At 41.5% G+C, this 14,477-nt stretch overlaps 1 protein-coding gene across 15 annotated transcripts in view; it reads right to left on the minus strand.

Annotated features, from left to right (window-relative positions):
- VTI1A (vesicle transport through interaction with t-SNAREs 1A) overlaps positions 1–14,477 on the minus strand; it is a 464,064-nt gene that overhangs the window by 118,240 nt on the left and 331,347 nt on the right. The window contains exon 9 of one of the 15 annotated variants that reach the window (XM_063617848.1): positions 6,112–6,334. The exons of 13 other annotated variants lie outside the window; for them this stretch is intronic. In XM_063617848.1, the coding sequence (XP_063473918.1) occupies positions 6,127–6,334 (208 nt within the window). In that variant the 3' untranslated portion in view covers positions 6,112–6,126. One more of the 15 variants, XM_055249190.2, reaches the window with a different exon arrangement.

The raw sequence follows: 14,477 nt of genomic DNA on the forward strand, positions 1-14,477 counted from the left end.
GTGAAAGTTAAAAGATGAAAAAATATACGCAAACAGTAACTATAAGGAGCTAAAGTGTCTATATTAATATCAGACACACGGCTTTTAAGACAAATAGTCTTGGGAACAAAAAAGGATGTTTCACAAATATAAGAGAATCAATGTATTGAGAAGATAAAACGATGAAAAACATACACACACCTAATAACCAAGTCTTGAAAAACATGAAGCAAAAACTGATAGACAAAAGGAGAATAGGAAGTTCAACAATTATATTTGGAGATTTCACTACCCTATTCTCAGTAACTGATAGAATAACTAGACAGAAAATCAGTAAGGCTATAGAAGACTAAATAGACTAGATATAGAAATCAACATTTATAGAACATGCATACACCATATACAGGCCATAAAACAAGTCTCAATAATTTATTATTAAATAATAATTTATTATTAAAAACATTGAAATAATAAAAAATATGTTCTCTAATCACAAGACTAAATTAGAAATCAATAATAGAAAGTAATTTGGTGGCCAGGCGCAGTGACTCATGCCTGTAATCCAGCACTTTGGGAGGCCAAGGCAGGTGGATCCCTTGAGGTCAGGAGTTCGAGGCCAGCCTGGCCAACATGGTGAAACCCCGTCTCTACTAAAAATACAAAAATTAGCTGGGTGTGGTGTCGTGCGACTGTAATCCCAGCTACTTGGGAGGCTGAGGCAGGAGAATTGCTTGAACACAGGAGGTGGAGGTTGCAATGAGACAAGATTGTGCCACTGCACTCCAGCCTGGGCGTCAGTGCGAGACTCTGTCTCAAAAAAAAAAAAAGAAAAAAGAAACTAATTTGGTAAGTCCTAAGTATTAGATAATTAAGTAACATATTTCTAAAGAATGCATGAATCGAAGAAAAAAATCACAACAAAAATTTAATGAATGAAACAAACCATAATTATCACGATTTGTAGGATGCAATTTAAGCAGAGCTTAGAGAGAAATTTATCTGCCTAGTTAGGGAAAAAGGAAAGGTCTCAAGTCAATGATCTAAGCTACCACATTAAGAAAGAGCAAATTAAGCCCAACGCAAGCAATAAAAAGGAGTAAGGGTTAGAGGAGAAATTAATACAATAGAAAGTAGAAAATAATAGAGAAAAATCAATGAAACCAGAAGTTGGCTCTTCAAAAAGCTCAACAAAACTGATAAACTTTTAGCTAGAATGACCAAGAAAAAAGGGAAGAAGATACAAATTACCAATATCAGGAGTGAAACAAGAACATCACTACTTAACAAAAATTAAAGGATTACAAGGGAATATTCTGAACAATGTTATGCAAACAAGCCAGATAATTTAGGTAAAATGGACAAATTCATAGAAATACACACATTACCAAAACTGACTCAAGAAAACACAGAATACCTGAATAGACCTATAACAAGCAAGTAAGTTGGATTAGTAATTTACAATCTTCCCACAAAGAAAAGCCCAGGACCAGATGGCTTAAATAATGAATTACATCACAATTTATGAAATAATACTGTTCCTACACAAATCGTCTTAGAAAATAATGGAGAGACTATGCCAACTTGTTCTATGAGGCCCGTATCACCCAGATACAAAAGTTAAACAAAAATATTACAAGAAACATTCTTCATAAACAGACACCAAAATTCGTATTAAACTGAATCCTGTAACATATTAATAAAGCTTAAATATCATGACCAAGTGGGACTTATCCCAGAAATGCAAGGTTGATTTAACATCTGAAAAACAATTAATGTGACACATGACATTGATAGAATCAAGAACAAAAATCACATAATCATCTCGTTAGACACAGAAAAAACACTTGGCAAAATGTAACACCTACTCATGATAGAAACTCTCGACAAACTTGGAATAAAAGGAGACTTTTTCAACTCGATAAAGAGCATCTATGAAAAACTTACAGCTAATATCATACTTAATGGTGAAAGACTGAAGGCTTTCTTTCTGATTGGGAATAGGGCAAAAATGTCTGCTCTTACCACTTCTGTTCAAAATTGTACTCGAGCTTCTAGCCAGTGCAATCTGGCATTTAAAATTTACAAGTAAAAGGCACCCAGATTGGAAAGGAAGAAGGAAAATTGTTGTCATTCACAACTGACATGATTCTGTATGTATAAAATCCTAAGAGATCGACAAAATACTACTAGAACTAATACACAAATTCAGCAAGGTCACAAGATGAGAACATACAAAAATCAAGTGTGTTGCTATAGCCACAAATAGTCTGCAAATGAAATTAAGAAAACAATGTAATTCATAATAGCACCAAAAAAGAATGCAAAACTTAGAAACAACTTTAACGTAATGAGACCTGTACCCTGAAATCTATAAATGTAGCTTTAAAAAGTAACGATCTAAATAAATGAGGAACAATTCCATTCATGAATAGGATGATTCAATATTGTTAAGATGACAATTCAATGCAATCCTTGTTAAAATGCCAGCAAGCATTTTTTGGGGGGGGGGGGGGCGGTGAAAATGGAAATGGGAATTCTTAAATGTATATGTAAATGAAACAACTAGAACTAGAATGTATAAAAACGAGTTTGAAAAAGAAGAACAAAGTTGGAAGACTTATACCACCTGACTTCAAACTTACTATGAAGCTGCTGTAATCAAGACGGTGTAGTCTGGGTGTGAGGAAGACACAGTTCAATGAAATAAAACAGACATTCCAGAAATAAACATTTATATTTACAGTCAATTTTTGACAAAGGATCCAAGGCAACCTAATAGAGGAATTGGATACCCATATTTAACAAAATGAACACAGACCATAACCTAAACTATACACAAAAATTTAAATGGGACACATACCTAAATGTAAAGGCTAAACTATAAAATTTCTAGAAGAAAACATAGAAGTAAAATTTTTCTGACCTTGGGACAGGCAAAGATTTCTAGGTAAACCACTACAAGCATGCTCCATAAAATTAAAAATTGATAAATTTTTATCAAAATTAAAAAATTTTTATCAAAATTGATAAATTTTGCTTTTCAAAATTCCTCATTAAGAAAATAAAAAGATAAGCCACAGAGTGGGGAAAAATATTTGCAAATCATATATCCAAAAAAAGGTGTGTACAGAGAAGTATAAAAATAAAGCCCCTCTACGGCTTTGTAGCAGAGTCTTAACAAGCTCCAGAGCTGCCTTCGATGGGGAGGGGCTTCTCTGCATTGCCTCTGGTCATTCTTCTGACAAGGATTCTGAAGGAATGGCTGCCTCCAGGAAGGCTCCTGGGGAGCCCAGTGAGCCCCTTGCTCCCATCTACAGCCTTCATGGACCTCTGCCCCCACTTCCTTCCCTTTCCCACCATTCTGGGGTTCTGCTCAGCTACACCACTGGCATGTGTGGGAAAACATTACTGGCTGTGCTTATATTCAGGGGCGTGGAGGTCTTTTTCTGTATAAGTTTACAGTAGAGAACAATGAAAAGACTAAAATCCAAAGCCAACGGGGGCCAAGGGATCTGCCTACATCTTGAGTTTTGCCATGATGTGAAAACACATGGCTTCAGAGTGTAACATGAACAGCCCCAAGATCTCTCCAGGGTGGAATCTGTGTTTTCAGCTATGCAGAAATACGTACGATGGACCTTTTAAAAAGTCAGTGGGAGGGTGTGTTAAATGAAAATCAAGATAACCTTTCTTAGGCATGCTTTCCCCATATACTCCAAAATTTTTTCGTTTTGACTAGCATAACGGTTGGAGAAATGCCTTAAAACAAGGGAAGTATCTATTTTTCCCCAACCTCACTTGAATTGGGCACTCTGGGATGAAGGGGAGGTTTGCCGTTTGTAGACAAGAATGAAGCCTTTTGTGAACAGCCTAAGTACACCACTGACTTGCTTTAAAAAGTGTCAAAGGCTATTTCTGGAAAATGTGTGGTTGACTGTGCCAAATTGAAACACTGACTTATCGCCCAATTTAGCTTTAAAACATTAGAACTTACAATTAGGACTACTCTGTTTACTCCAAATGAGTTTGTCAACATGCTGCAAATATATTTATGTTATCATAATAAAAGCAAGAAATAGGCAGGAGTGGTTTTTCACTGCTGAAGGCCACACTGAAAAGCACTTCAGAACACTGAAATTTGAGCTGCCCTATCATATAGGCAATTTCTTTTCCCCCCGGAAAAGCAGATGCTGGGTGTAGCTATATTAGTGCATAATAGGTATATTCTCATTCACAAAACAGGAATTACTTTATGGCTCCAAAGTAAAACTAGTGTAAGGAATATACCGGCAGATTTGCTACAGATGTGGTCTCTGACACGTACGCACGGGGAATCTACTATTAATCACGTTAAGATTTGAACGTTATAAAGTACAAGGCAGACATGCGTTAAGTTCAAGGTCTGAACTGATAAAAAAACACGAGAAGAGAAAAAAAGATTAGTGTGCCTGTGCTCATCATTTGTGTTTAAATGTTCTGCTTTAAAAGATATTATTCATCCTTTTCCCTGTCCTCACCCCATTTTGCTTCAAGGTTGGTCTGCCTTTTGTTTCCTTCCTTTCACTCTGACACAGATGACAGTTCTCGGGAGAAGGCGGCCCTTCGGCTGTCCTTCTTGCTTGTTGGAGTAGGACAGGAATGTGCTTGTTCGGCATTCGTTCAGGAGTGCCTAGACTCCCTGGACTCTGGGGACTGAGAGAGCCAGCAGCACATGCTGGAATCGGCTCAGCACCCAGGCCCTGCAGGCCTTTGTCACCACCTGCCTCCAGGGTTAAGGTGGCCATGGTAATTATGCCAAGGCCATGCATTACTCTGACAAAGTAATCCATCAAATTATTTCTCACAATTTCAATTCTCCCTTCGAATTTTCCTTACTTCCAAAGCCAGCTGGATATTATATTACTGAAGCTGTTGAAAAGGTAGAACACTAGCCATGAAGCCAAAGGCCACGGCAACTATGCAATGCATAAATTTTTATTGTTTGCTCAGTATTGAAATCTCATTAGGGTGCATAATTCATCTGAACACCATGAACATTTACATCTGTTGATCATGAGAACCTAGAAGGAATGTACACCTTTAGCTAACTTGTTTTCAGAGGAGGCAGTGTGTGTGTGTGTGTGTGTGTGCACGTGCACGCGGGCATGCACATACAACTCATATGTTTTTAGCCCTTGAACAGCTGTGGTTTAAATATCCCTTACTCAAACCAATTTCCAACCTGAATTTAAATATCCCAAAGTTGTTTTCATTTGGCAGCTTTCAGACAAAGACTCAGTTCTCTTCAAGTCCGCTTAATCAATGTTGGAAAATTCCACTCATTGCACATTGGCCATAATGCAGCTCTGCTGTGTTAATTACATCAGAATTATCCCAAAGATTACACACCTTTCATTCAATGTATATATGTTTTTGTCTTCACTTAATTATGGCTTCAGAATCAACTTGAGAGAGGAGATGTAACTGTGACTGTTTCTGGGTCCCAGGGATATCCAGATTCGTGTCTACTTTTTTTGGTGTGTGTGTGTGTGTTATTTGAACATCTTTCCTACCAAGTTCTGCACTTTCGATCTGATGGTGTTTTCATTTATGAGGCCCTTACCAGTTCCATGAACACTGCAGTTTGAGTTATAATTACTGTATCACAGAATCAAAATTAGAAGGGGAATGGGCCTTTAGGGCCACCTAGCCAGGCCAGCCCTCTTCCAAGCTGGAATCCTCCCCCAGCAACACCCCCTGACAAGTGGTCCTTCAGGAATGTATCCATTTTTGGAATGAACTATGGCAGCAGCTGAAAGGCTCTTAGCAAACACTCCCTAGCAGTTCAGGGCAGAGATGAAGAATGCTGTGTCCGATGAGAAGTCTGCAGGGAGTTTAGGTAGACCAAATGTAATTACCCAGACTGGCATCTGGCTAGGGCACCAGCTCGAACAGCCCCACTGTAATTCCAGCTGATGGCAGTGACACCTTCTGATGAGAGTCTTGTCAACTACAAGCTGCTCTTTAGCCAGACTTCACTAATACGCCGCGACGGGAAAAATCGGATACAGATGTTTTCACTCAGAAGGCCTTGGAAAGCTAAGGTCCTATCTTCTCCTCAAGGAGAAAGAGCATGCGCTTCCACGCCGAAAAGGACGCCAAAGGGCCTTAACACAGGGGCTGGCTTGATCCAAGCGTCATTGCAACATCCTTTTCCAGTGTGGCCTCCAAGTCGGCGTGAGGTTTTAGTGTTCCACTCTCAGCGCTGCTTTGAAAGCCCCAGCACGCAACTGGCAACAGCCAGTGAAATGGCCCTGGACACACAGAGTCGAGCAAGCACTTTGATGAGGTCTGTGGGAAACGATCTGGTTCCAGTCTGGGGGTGCAGTGATGAGCAAAATTAGGTCCCTGTCCTCGTAGAGCTTCTAGGTCTTAACAAAATCACATGTACATAATATAGAGTTTTAAACTGTGGTAATTGCTACAAAGGAAGTGGATATGATACTATGAGCATCTAGAAGAGGGGACTTGTGTCAGTTGAAGGGTCTTCTAGGAAAGGAGGTGCTGGAAGGAGTTAGGTGTGCAAGAGGTTTCCTGGGGGTAATACCTGTAGCAGATAAATGGGGGAGGAGGCAGAAATGGGCAGGAAGAGCCTCGGACCACAGTGCAGAGCTGACAAAGTCTCATTTATTTATTTTTTAGACAGAGTCTCACTCTGTTGCCCAGGCTGGAGTGCGGTGGTGCAGTCTTGACTCACTGCAAGCTCCGCCTCCTGGGTTTAAGCGATTCTCCTGCCTCAGCCTCCTGAGTAGCTGGGACTACGAGTGTGTGCCATCACACCCCACTAATTTTTGTATTTTTAGTAGAGGCGGGGTTTCACCATGTTGGCCAGGCTGGTCTCAAACTCCTGACCTCAAGTGATCCACCCGCCTCAGCCTCCCAAAGTGCTGGGATCACAGGTGTGAGCCACCGCACCTGGCCAGGACTGACAAAGTCTTAACCAACCCAGTGAGGAGCTCTGGAGCCAAGACAGCCCCGCAGAGGAATCCCACCTCAGGCAGAAGCTGCCTAGCTTCAGGACCACACACTGTGCCTAGTCAATGACTGGGGGCCGCCTGGGAAGAGTGTGGCCTAGCTCTGATGCTGACACGGGTCTCTGAGGGTACCAACACCTGGGGCAGACTGCATGACTGAAAGGTTGACAGCTGCACCTCTGTAGCTGCTGTAGGACTGAGCTTTTCTAGAAGCCCAGAGAGGGTGTCCCAAAGGTGGTAATGATGTTGAATTAAGATCTGGGCCGGGCACAGTGGCTCATACCTGTAATCCCAGCACTTTGGGAGGCCGAGGCGGGTAGACTGCCTGAGCTCAGGAGTTTGTGACCAGCCTGGGCAACATGGCGGAACCCCGTCTCTACTAAACTATAAAAAATTACCTGGGCATGGTGGTGTGCACCTGTAGTCCCAGCTACTTGGGAGGCTGAGGCAGGAGAATTGCTTAAACCTGGGAGGCGGAGGTTGCAGTGAGCCGAGATCAGCCTGGGCAACAGAGCGAGATTTCGTCAAAAAAAAAAAAAAAAAATATTCTGAAGAATGTGCTAGGTTAAAAACTGAAGTGGGAAGGGTGAGTGGGAATGAGAAAAGGATTCCAGGCAGGTGGCACAGCATGTGCAAAGGCCCTTTATCTGTAGAGGAACGCTGGGGTGCCCGGGGAGGAAAAAGCCAGGAGGAGAATGATGGGAGGGAGGTGAGCTGCAGAGGAAACAGAGATGGAATCGTGCCAGCCTGTGGACCATAATAAGGATTTTGTTTCTATCAGCCATGTGGCTACAAATTTTACTGATATTTAGTTTCCTAATCTACAAAATGGGAACAACAATGCATACTCGATAAGGTTAACACACGGGTTAAATCAGATTATGCATATTGAGCACTGACTCTAGTTCCCGGGACATGAGACAGCACATGGTTAATTATTATAATAATTTTAGAAAACCTCCATTGGAAACGCCTTCTGCAAGAAGCAAAGGAGAAAAATGGGCTTATTTTTACATTTTGTTTTCAACGGCTTAAAAGTTTGATTCTGAAATAATGTGCCTGATTTGAGCAAACTCCAAGTGAAATTACTCAAGGCCTTTTCCACCAAGATCATGGTGCTACCACATTTTCAGTTATTAAAATTCTAGGCATATACATAGGTTATTTTATTTATTTATTTATTTATTTACTTACTTATTTATTTTTTAGAGACAGGGTCTTGCTCTGTCTCCCAGGCTGGAGCGCAGCAGCGTGATCATAGCTTACTGCAACCTTGAATTCCTGGGCTCAAACAATCCTCCTAGCAGGGATTACAGGCACATGCCACCATACTGGGGTAATTTTTGCTTTTTTTTTTTTTTTTTTTTTTTTAAAAGAGACAAGGTCCTGCTATGTTGCCCAGACTGGTCTTGAATGCCTGGCCTCAAGTGATCCTCCTGCCTTGGCCTGCCAAAGTGCTGGGATTACAGGTGTCAGCTGTAATCTGCCATACAACTAAGTTTAGAATTAAACAACCTCAGTAACTCAGAACTGAGTAAGTAACAAATAGCTTGTAACAAAAAAATAATCTGTGAGAAACCTAAAGAACAAGGAAGTTCTCAGCCTCAACAGCACATTGTAAATGGAGGAATGTGGCTATAAAGAGCATGAGAGCTTCTATTTAATAATAATGTTGAAAAATAATTTCTTCTCTCACCAATCTCACCTGTTTATGGGAGAAATCCCTCAGATGCCTGTTTTCCGATTATTCTAATCCATAAAATGCCAGAAACAAGAAAATACAAAATGAGGAAAAACGTATGTTGATTGGAGATGCTGAAACAGATTTGATTGCCAAAGAAACTTTGTACCGAGATGGTCATTTTTTTGAATAGTGGGATGAGCATGTGCTAACAGAGCAAAGACATTCTCTAAATTCAAGTCCAGATGATCTGAAATAGCTGAACATAAGCCCAGCGCCTACACCTTTGGCATCATGAGTATACAAGAGCTTAGAATAACCTGACCTATAGGTGAAAAAAAGAGGACAATCTCTCTTATGTAGATATATTCGCAACAAACTTGTTTTATGAGTAGCAGTTTAAGAAATCACTGTTTGCTCCAGCTTGCTTATCTCTGTGTCAAAATCTAGTCTCCTCTTAAAAAGATAAAGCTGGCAGCCACTGTTTTACAAGCTCACAACACCACTTCCTTTGACTTCTTAGCGTCTAGTAAATACACAATGCTATTATTTTTAGCTGCTTATCCCCATGTTTATTCCATCCGAGTTGATTCTGACTCCTTCTGACCCTTAAAAGAGTGCAGAAGACTGAAAATATCTGGCCTCTACTCTTGGAAATCTCGAGATGAAATATTGGTAATATCACTCAAAAGAACTGGAAGTATGTGTACCCTTTGGTATTTCTTTCTCTTGTCCCTTTTCAAGCTGCGATAAAGCAAATGTGAGATTTCCACAGCCACCTAAACAGAAACATCTTTGAGAATTTGAAAGTATTCAACAAATCCACTTCGATTATTATTCTTATTTTTTTCCTTTTTTTAGGAAAATGTGTCATTCAGTTCCTGAACTTCTCTTGCATATTTCTTTCCTGTGCCAAAGGCTTATCAACTCTTAGGTCATCTTGATATGTCAAAAACTTCTTGGATCACAGAGCTGAATCTAAGCAGACTGGACAGGAATTTCTTCATTCAGACAAAAAAATGTCTGATAAGAAAGCTATCTATGTCTCCCAGTAGAGCAAGGAGGCAGTCTACCTTTGCCCATATGTTGTATGTTAGTATTGACTAAACTAAAAAGAAATTTTCTTTCCTGGAGGACTGCTACCTGATGGAACTGCTCCACGCTTCTGAAGCTTTCATTAAGGTGACTCATACTGCAAGTAATTTTAAAAAACCCTCCCAAGTTTTATCTTTTGCCATAGATTTGCCAAAGATTTTTCTCAGTAAAATAGGAGTGAACAGGAAAAGCTCTTTGTCCTGCATAGAATAATTAAATTCTTTTTTAAAATACAACATTTTATGAAAGATTTGCACTCAGTCCAGATGGTATCGGGGTTGTGGTTATTTGTGGGTAATCGGTTCACGTGGTGACACTGGGGCATAATTCGCGATGGCCATCTCTTATCACGGGGACAAGTGGGGTAACAATGGTGAATGGTCTTGGCAGAAGAACTTCCACTAGTGCTCAGAGTCACCAGCCTTTCCTGAAGCCATTCTAAGGTTGTTCAGTTCAACAACATGGAGATGATGGCTTTGGTATTAAGTTAAAAATGAGGTGATGTTTATCCAGGTAGCTGGTAATTCCAACTCATAGATCAGAAAGCTCCCTTTCTGGAGTAATGTGAGCTCCATAAGGCTATTATGGAACTTGCTATCACCATTTTTTTTTTCCTTTTTTTGAGATGGAGTTTTGTTCTTGTTGCCCAGGGTGGAGTGCAATGGCATGATCTCGGCTCACCGCAACCTCTGCCTCCCAGGTTCAAGCGATTCTCCTGCCTCAGCCTCTCGAGTAGCTGGGATTACATGCATGCGCCACCATGCCCAGGTAATTTTCTATTTTTAGTAGAGACGAGGTTTCTCCATGTTGGTCAGGCTGGTCTGGAACTCCCTACCTCAGGTGATCCACTCGCCTCCGCCTACCAAAGTGCTAGGATTACAGGCGTGAGCCACCACGCCCGGCCACTTTCACCAATACTTTGTATTTGCTTCTGTGAAAGTTAAATGACAAAATGGGCAGAATCGAGTTTCACTGCAGCACTTCCTTAGTGAAGAGGCCAGAGAATGAATGCCACAATTTCCAGGAAACGGAGGCCTCTCGTCTCTTTCCCTGCCAATGAGCTCTGCCTGTGATTGATGAATGTCAGGCATGGAATTAAAATGAGATAATCACCAAAGACTACTGAGGAAGGTATCTCTACCAGGCAGGTCTTACGTTCAGAATAAAATCCTTTCTGGCGAAGTCTTGTTTTCACTTTCTAGCCCCAGAGATGGCCTTTCCTCACAGTGCTCTGTCAGACTCAAAGGATAAACCTTCTGCATAATTAAGCACTGCTCCGTGGCTGTCTCCACCCTCCCACCTGAAGAGATGGCACTGATTTGTTGGTGTCAATTTAGTGCTTGTATTGTGGGCATAAAGTCCTGAAACTTTCTATGGTGGGCCTAAGAAATCCATCCCCACCACAGTAATTCAGACACCACTCAGACAAGGCAAGCCTGGAAGGCGGTGAGATAGGTCAGCACTAGCCACATTTGGGAACTTGTCTTTTTTATTTTCTGGTCCTCCATGTATAGAAACAGAATCCATGAGGATTCGTTAAAAGGCAAAAGAGTGACAGGAATTGACACGGACTTTGATTTTTACTTTCTGTAATTAAAAAACTAATCATCGGGTGTGTAAAAGTCAGCGTAGTGAACTTCTACCAATTAGGAAAAAGAAGCTTTGAAAGATGTGAGTTTTAGTTTCTCTTACTAAGCAAGCCTTAAGAAAAATGGCTTTTAAAGTTAAGTCAGCCTGGCCGGACGCAGTGGCTCACATCTGTAATCCCAGCACTTTGGGAGGCCAAGGCGGGTGGATCACCTGAGGTCAGGAGCTCAAGACCAGCCTGGCCAACATGGTGAAACCCCGTCTCTACTAAAAATACAAAAATTAGCCAGGTGTGGTGGTGCACACTTGTAGTCCCAGCTACTCGGGAGGCTGAGGCAGGGGAACTCCTTGATTCTGGGAGGCAGAGGTTGCAGTGAGCCAAGATCGCCCCACTGCACTCCAACCTGGGCGACAGAGCAAGACTCCATCTCAAAAAAAAAAAAAAAATTAAGTCAGCCTAACTCAAGATTTGGAAATGAGAAAATTATAATAATGTGGCTTCTCCTGTTTAGATGGTTTACATTAAATGCATCCTGGGGTATAAGGAGGTAGGGATGGTGCCACTGGCTGGCACCTCACACAGATGGGCAGCTGGATAGATGGATGGATATCAGACAGCAGCTGTGAGACAATCTCTCTGCTCATAACCATCTTGTTTCCGGGACACAGACCAGAACAGACCGCCTAGTGCTAAGGCCCAGAGCCTGTTTCTGCACTCCCCTGCACCAGCCTCACTCCTGAGCTCCCCAAGGTTGCAGCAGATGTTAAAAACTAAAGTTGAAACCTTTAAGCTGTAATGAAGGAGTTCACAGGGTTCATAATCCCAGTACCCCACCCCAATTCTCCAGTGATCCCACTGAAAGCTTTCAAATAGTCCTCAGCACTAACACGGTGCAGCGCGTGTTGAACACACTGATCTGCCCACGATTACCCTCGGCTGCTGTAAAACAATCTCACTCCTCGAGTGAATGCAGGCTGCAGCAACAATGGTGTTATTGACTTGTTGCTCCGGCTCTATTTAGTTATTACCCTCAGGGCCACAATCAATAGACTCTGCACCAAGTCAGCCTAATAAATCCCAGGCTCTCACTGGAGGTTTGCCAGAAACGGCAAGAAAATCTATGGCAGGGAAACACTTAGAGTGCGAAGACAGAGAAAGCTGCACTGACAGCTGTATAAATTAATTAACAAGGAACTATTTATTCTTTCAAAAGATCAGATTGCACATTTATCATCATTGAAGAAGTCACAGATTGACTATCACAAAAGTATCTGGTGATATATTTTTAAAACCCACACATTTGGAGGTACACACACAAAAGAGAGAGATCTGTGTCCTACGGCAATTATTTCCTTCTTTATTACATTTTCAATTACTCGATATAAATTTGCCTTCTGAGCACTAGTTCTGGCCAGTGTATTATTTTCAGCTTATTTGGACTAACGCAGTCTGCCTTGATAATTCTTTAAGCTTGTGGTTGAAACAGTCAACACGATAAAAATGAAATGTTGATCATTAACATTTCTTGTGCTTTGGGATTTTTTTTTTCCCCCTCTGCTGTTAGGAATTTGAATCCTACTTGTAATGCAGCAGTGGAAGGAAAAATGCTTTAGGTGATAGAAACACTAAAAGGTCAGTGAAAGCAAATGCCAGGTTATTTCAGATCATTGCAAAAGAATTCTAGGGTAGTTCCTTACTTAATAAGCAAATGGTGGATAGATTTAGTGGCAAGGAGCTCAGGATCCTACAGCCTTAAGACACATTGAATTAAACTTGGGCCTGCTCTGGGACAACACAATCTTCTTCCATGGATTGAAAACAAATACAAGAGATCAATGAGGCTCTTGGAACCTATTTGTTACTGCAGTGGTACTTTAAAGAATCTTTATACACAAGTTTTTCTTTATCCCAACTCTATCCATGCTGGTATAGAATGTGTAACTTGATGAAAAAAGGTCTTTCTAAATGCTAAGCCATTTCAGTTTTTAAATTCGGGAGTGGAGGTGTTAGAAATGGTCTTTAAACAGAGTCACAAGACCCAACCTCAATATCACTCAGCCAACTGACCGATGTTCAGTGAAAGTCTATTAAGGACAAGGCACTGAGGCAGCCATTGACTGGTGGTGACACAGGCGTCATTGTTCTCAGGCGTCGAAAGCTTATTTCATTGCTTCGGTCTAGCCTGGGATATGTCAGCCCTGTTGCATGTTAACACACTTCTGTGAACAGAAAAGGGCACAGCAATCCCCTCAAACATGTACCCTTGAACTTGACAGGCCCTCAGGAGGGGGGCTTCTCCGTGCACACACACAAAATCTGTTTCATTCTGGGACTGCTAATTGTGTTGTCCCAATAATTTATTGCCTCTTCTAAATGGTTTCCAGGTAATAAGAGTTAATTGACTCAGGTGACTTTCATCCATTGCAATTATCTCCTAATATTGTATATTAGGCCCATGTACTTTCTGTTAATCAGGTCAAATATGTCACCTGAATAGATGCATTAAAAAAAAAAAAGGTGGAACTTAAAATCATCACCCTAAACTTATTTCTAAATATGCTCACATAAAGTTTTTCATCCTCAGATTAATTTACTAATTTACTACCCAAGCCTGACTTGGCTTTCCCCTTGGAGACTGGTCAGAGCCGTCAGACTCAGAGTTCACCTTCTTCATGCTCATCTCCTTTGTAGTGGGAAGACCAAGGTTCAGAGAAGGAAGTAGTCATCCTGGGGTGGCCCCTGGATGGTCAATGGTAGAGGCAGTCCCAGGTCATGGATTTCCCACCACTTCTTTCTGGCGTCCTGAAGTGAGGTGGAACTACGAGAGGAACAATGAGAAGAACCTTCCAGAAAACACAGATGCCTTTGTGTCTCTGCACCAGCCTGTTTTGGCCTCTCTCTCCCCAGCAAAATAGCTCCTGAACTGCTTCTCTGGTGCCCTCAGCTCCAGACCTGAATGCTCAGTCTCTTTTTGTGACATTTTCTCCAACACCCTCCACATCAAAACATTCCAGGTTCCACGGCCTCAGTGCCAAATGGCATGAGCATTAGGTGTCCTGCTCTGCAGCTACTCACAGCCTCACCTCAGCCAAGCCACCCAGTGTCTCTGACCCCTAGCTGT

Source organism: Symphalangus syndactylus, chromosome 2 (genome assembly GCF_028878055.3).
Source record: "Symphalangus syndactylus isolate Jambi chromosome 2, NHGRI_mSymSyn1-v2.1_pri, whole genome shotgun sequence".
In the NCBI taxonomy this organism is placed as follows: domain Eukaryota; kingdom Metazoa; phylum Chordata; class Mammalia; order Primates; family Hylobatidae; genus Symphalangus; species Symphalangus syndactylus.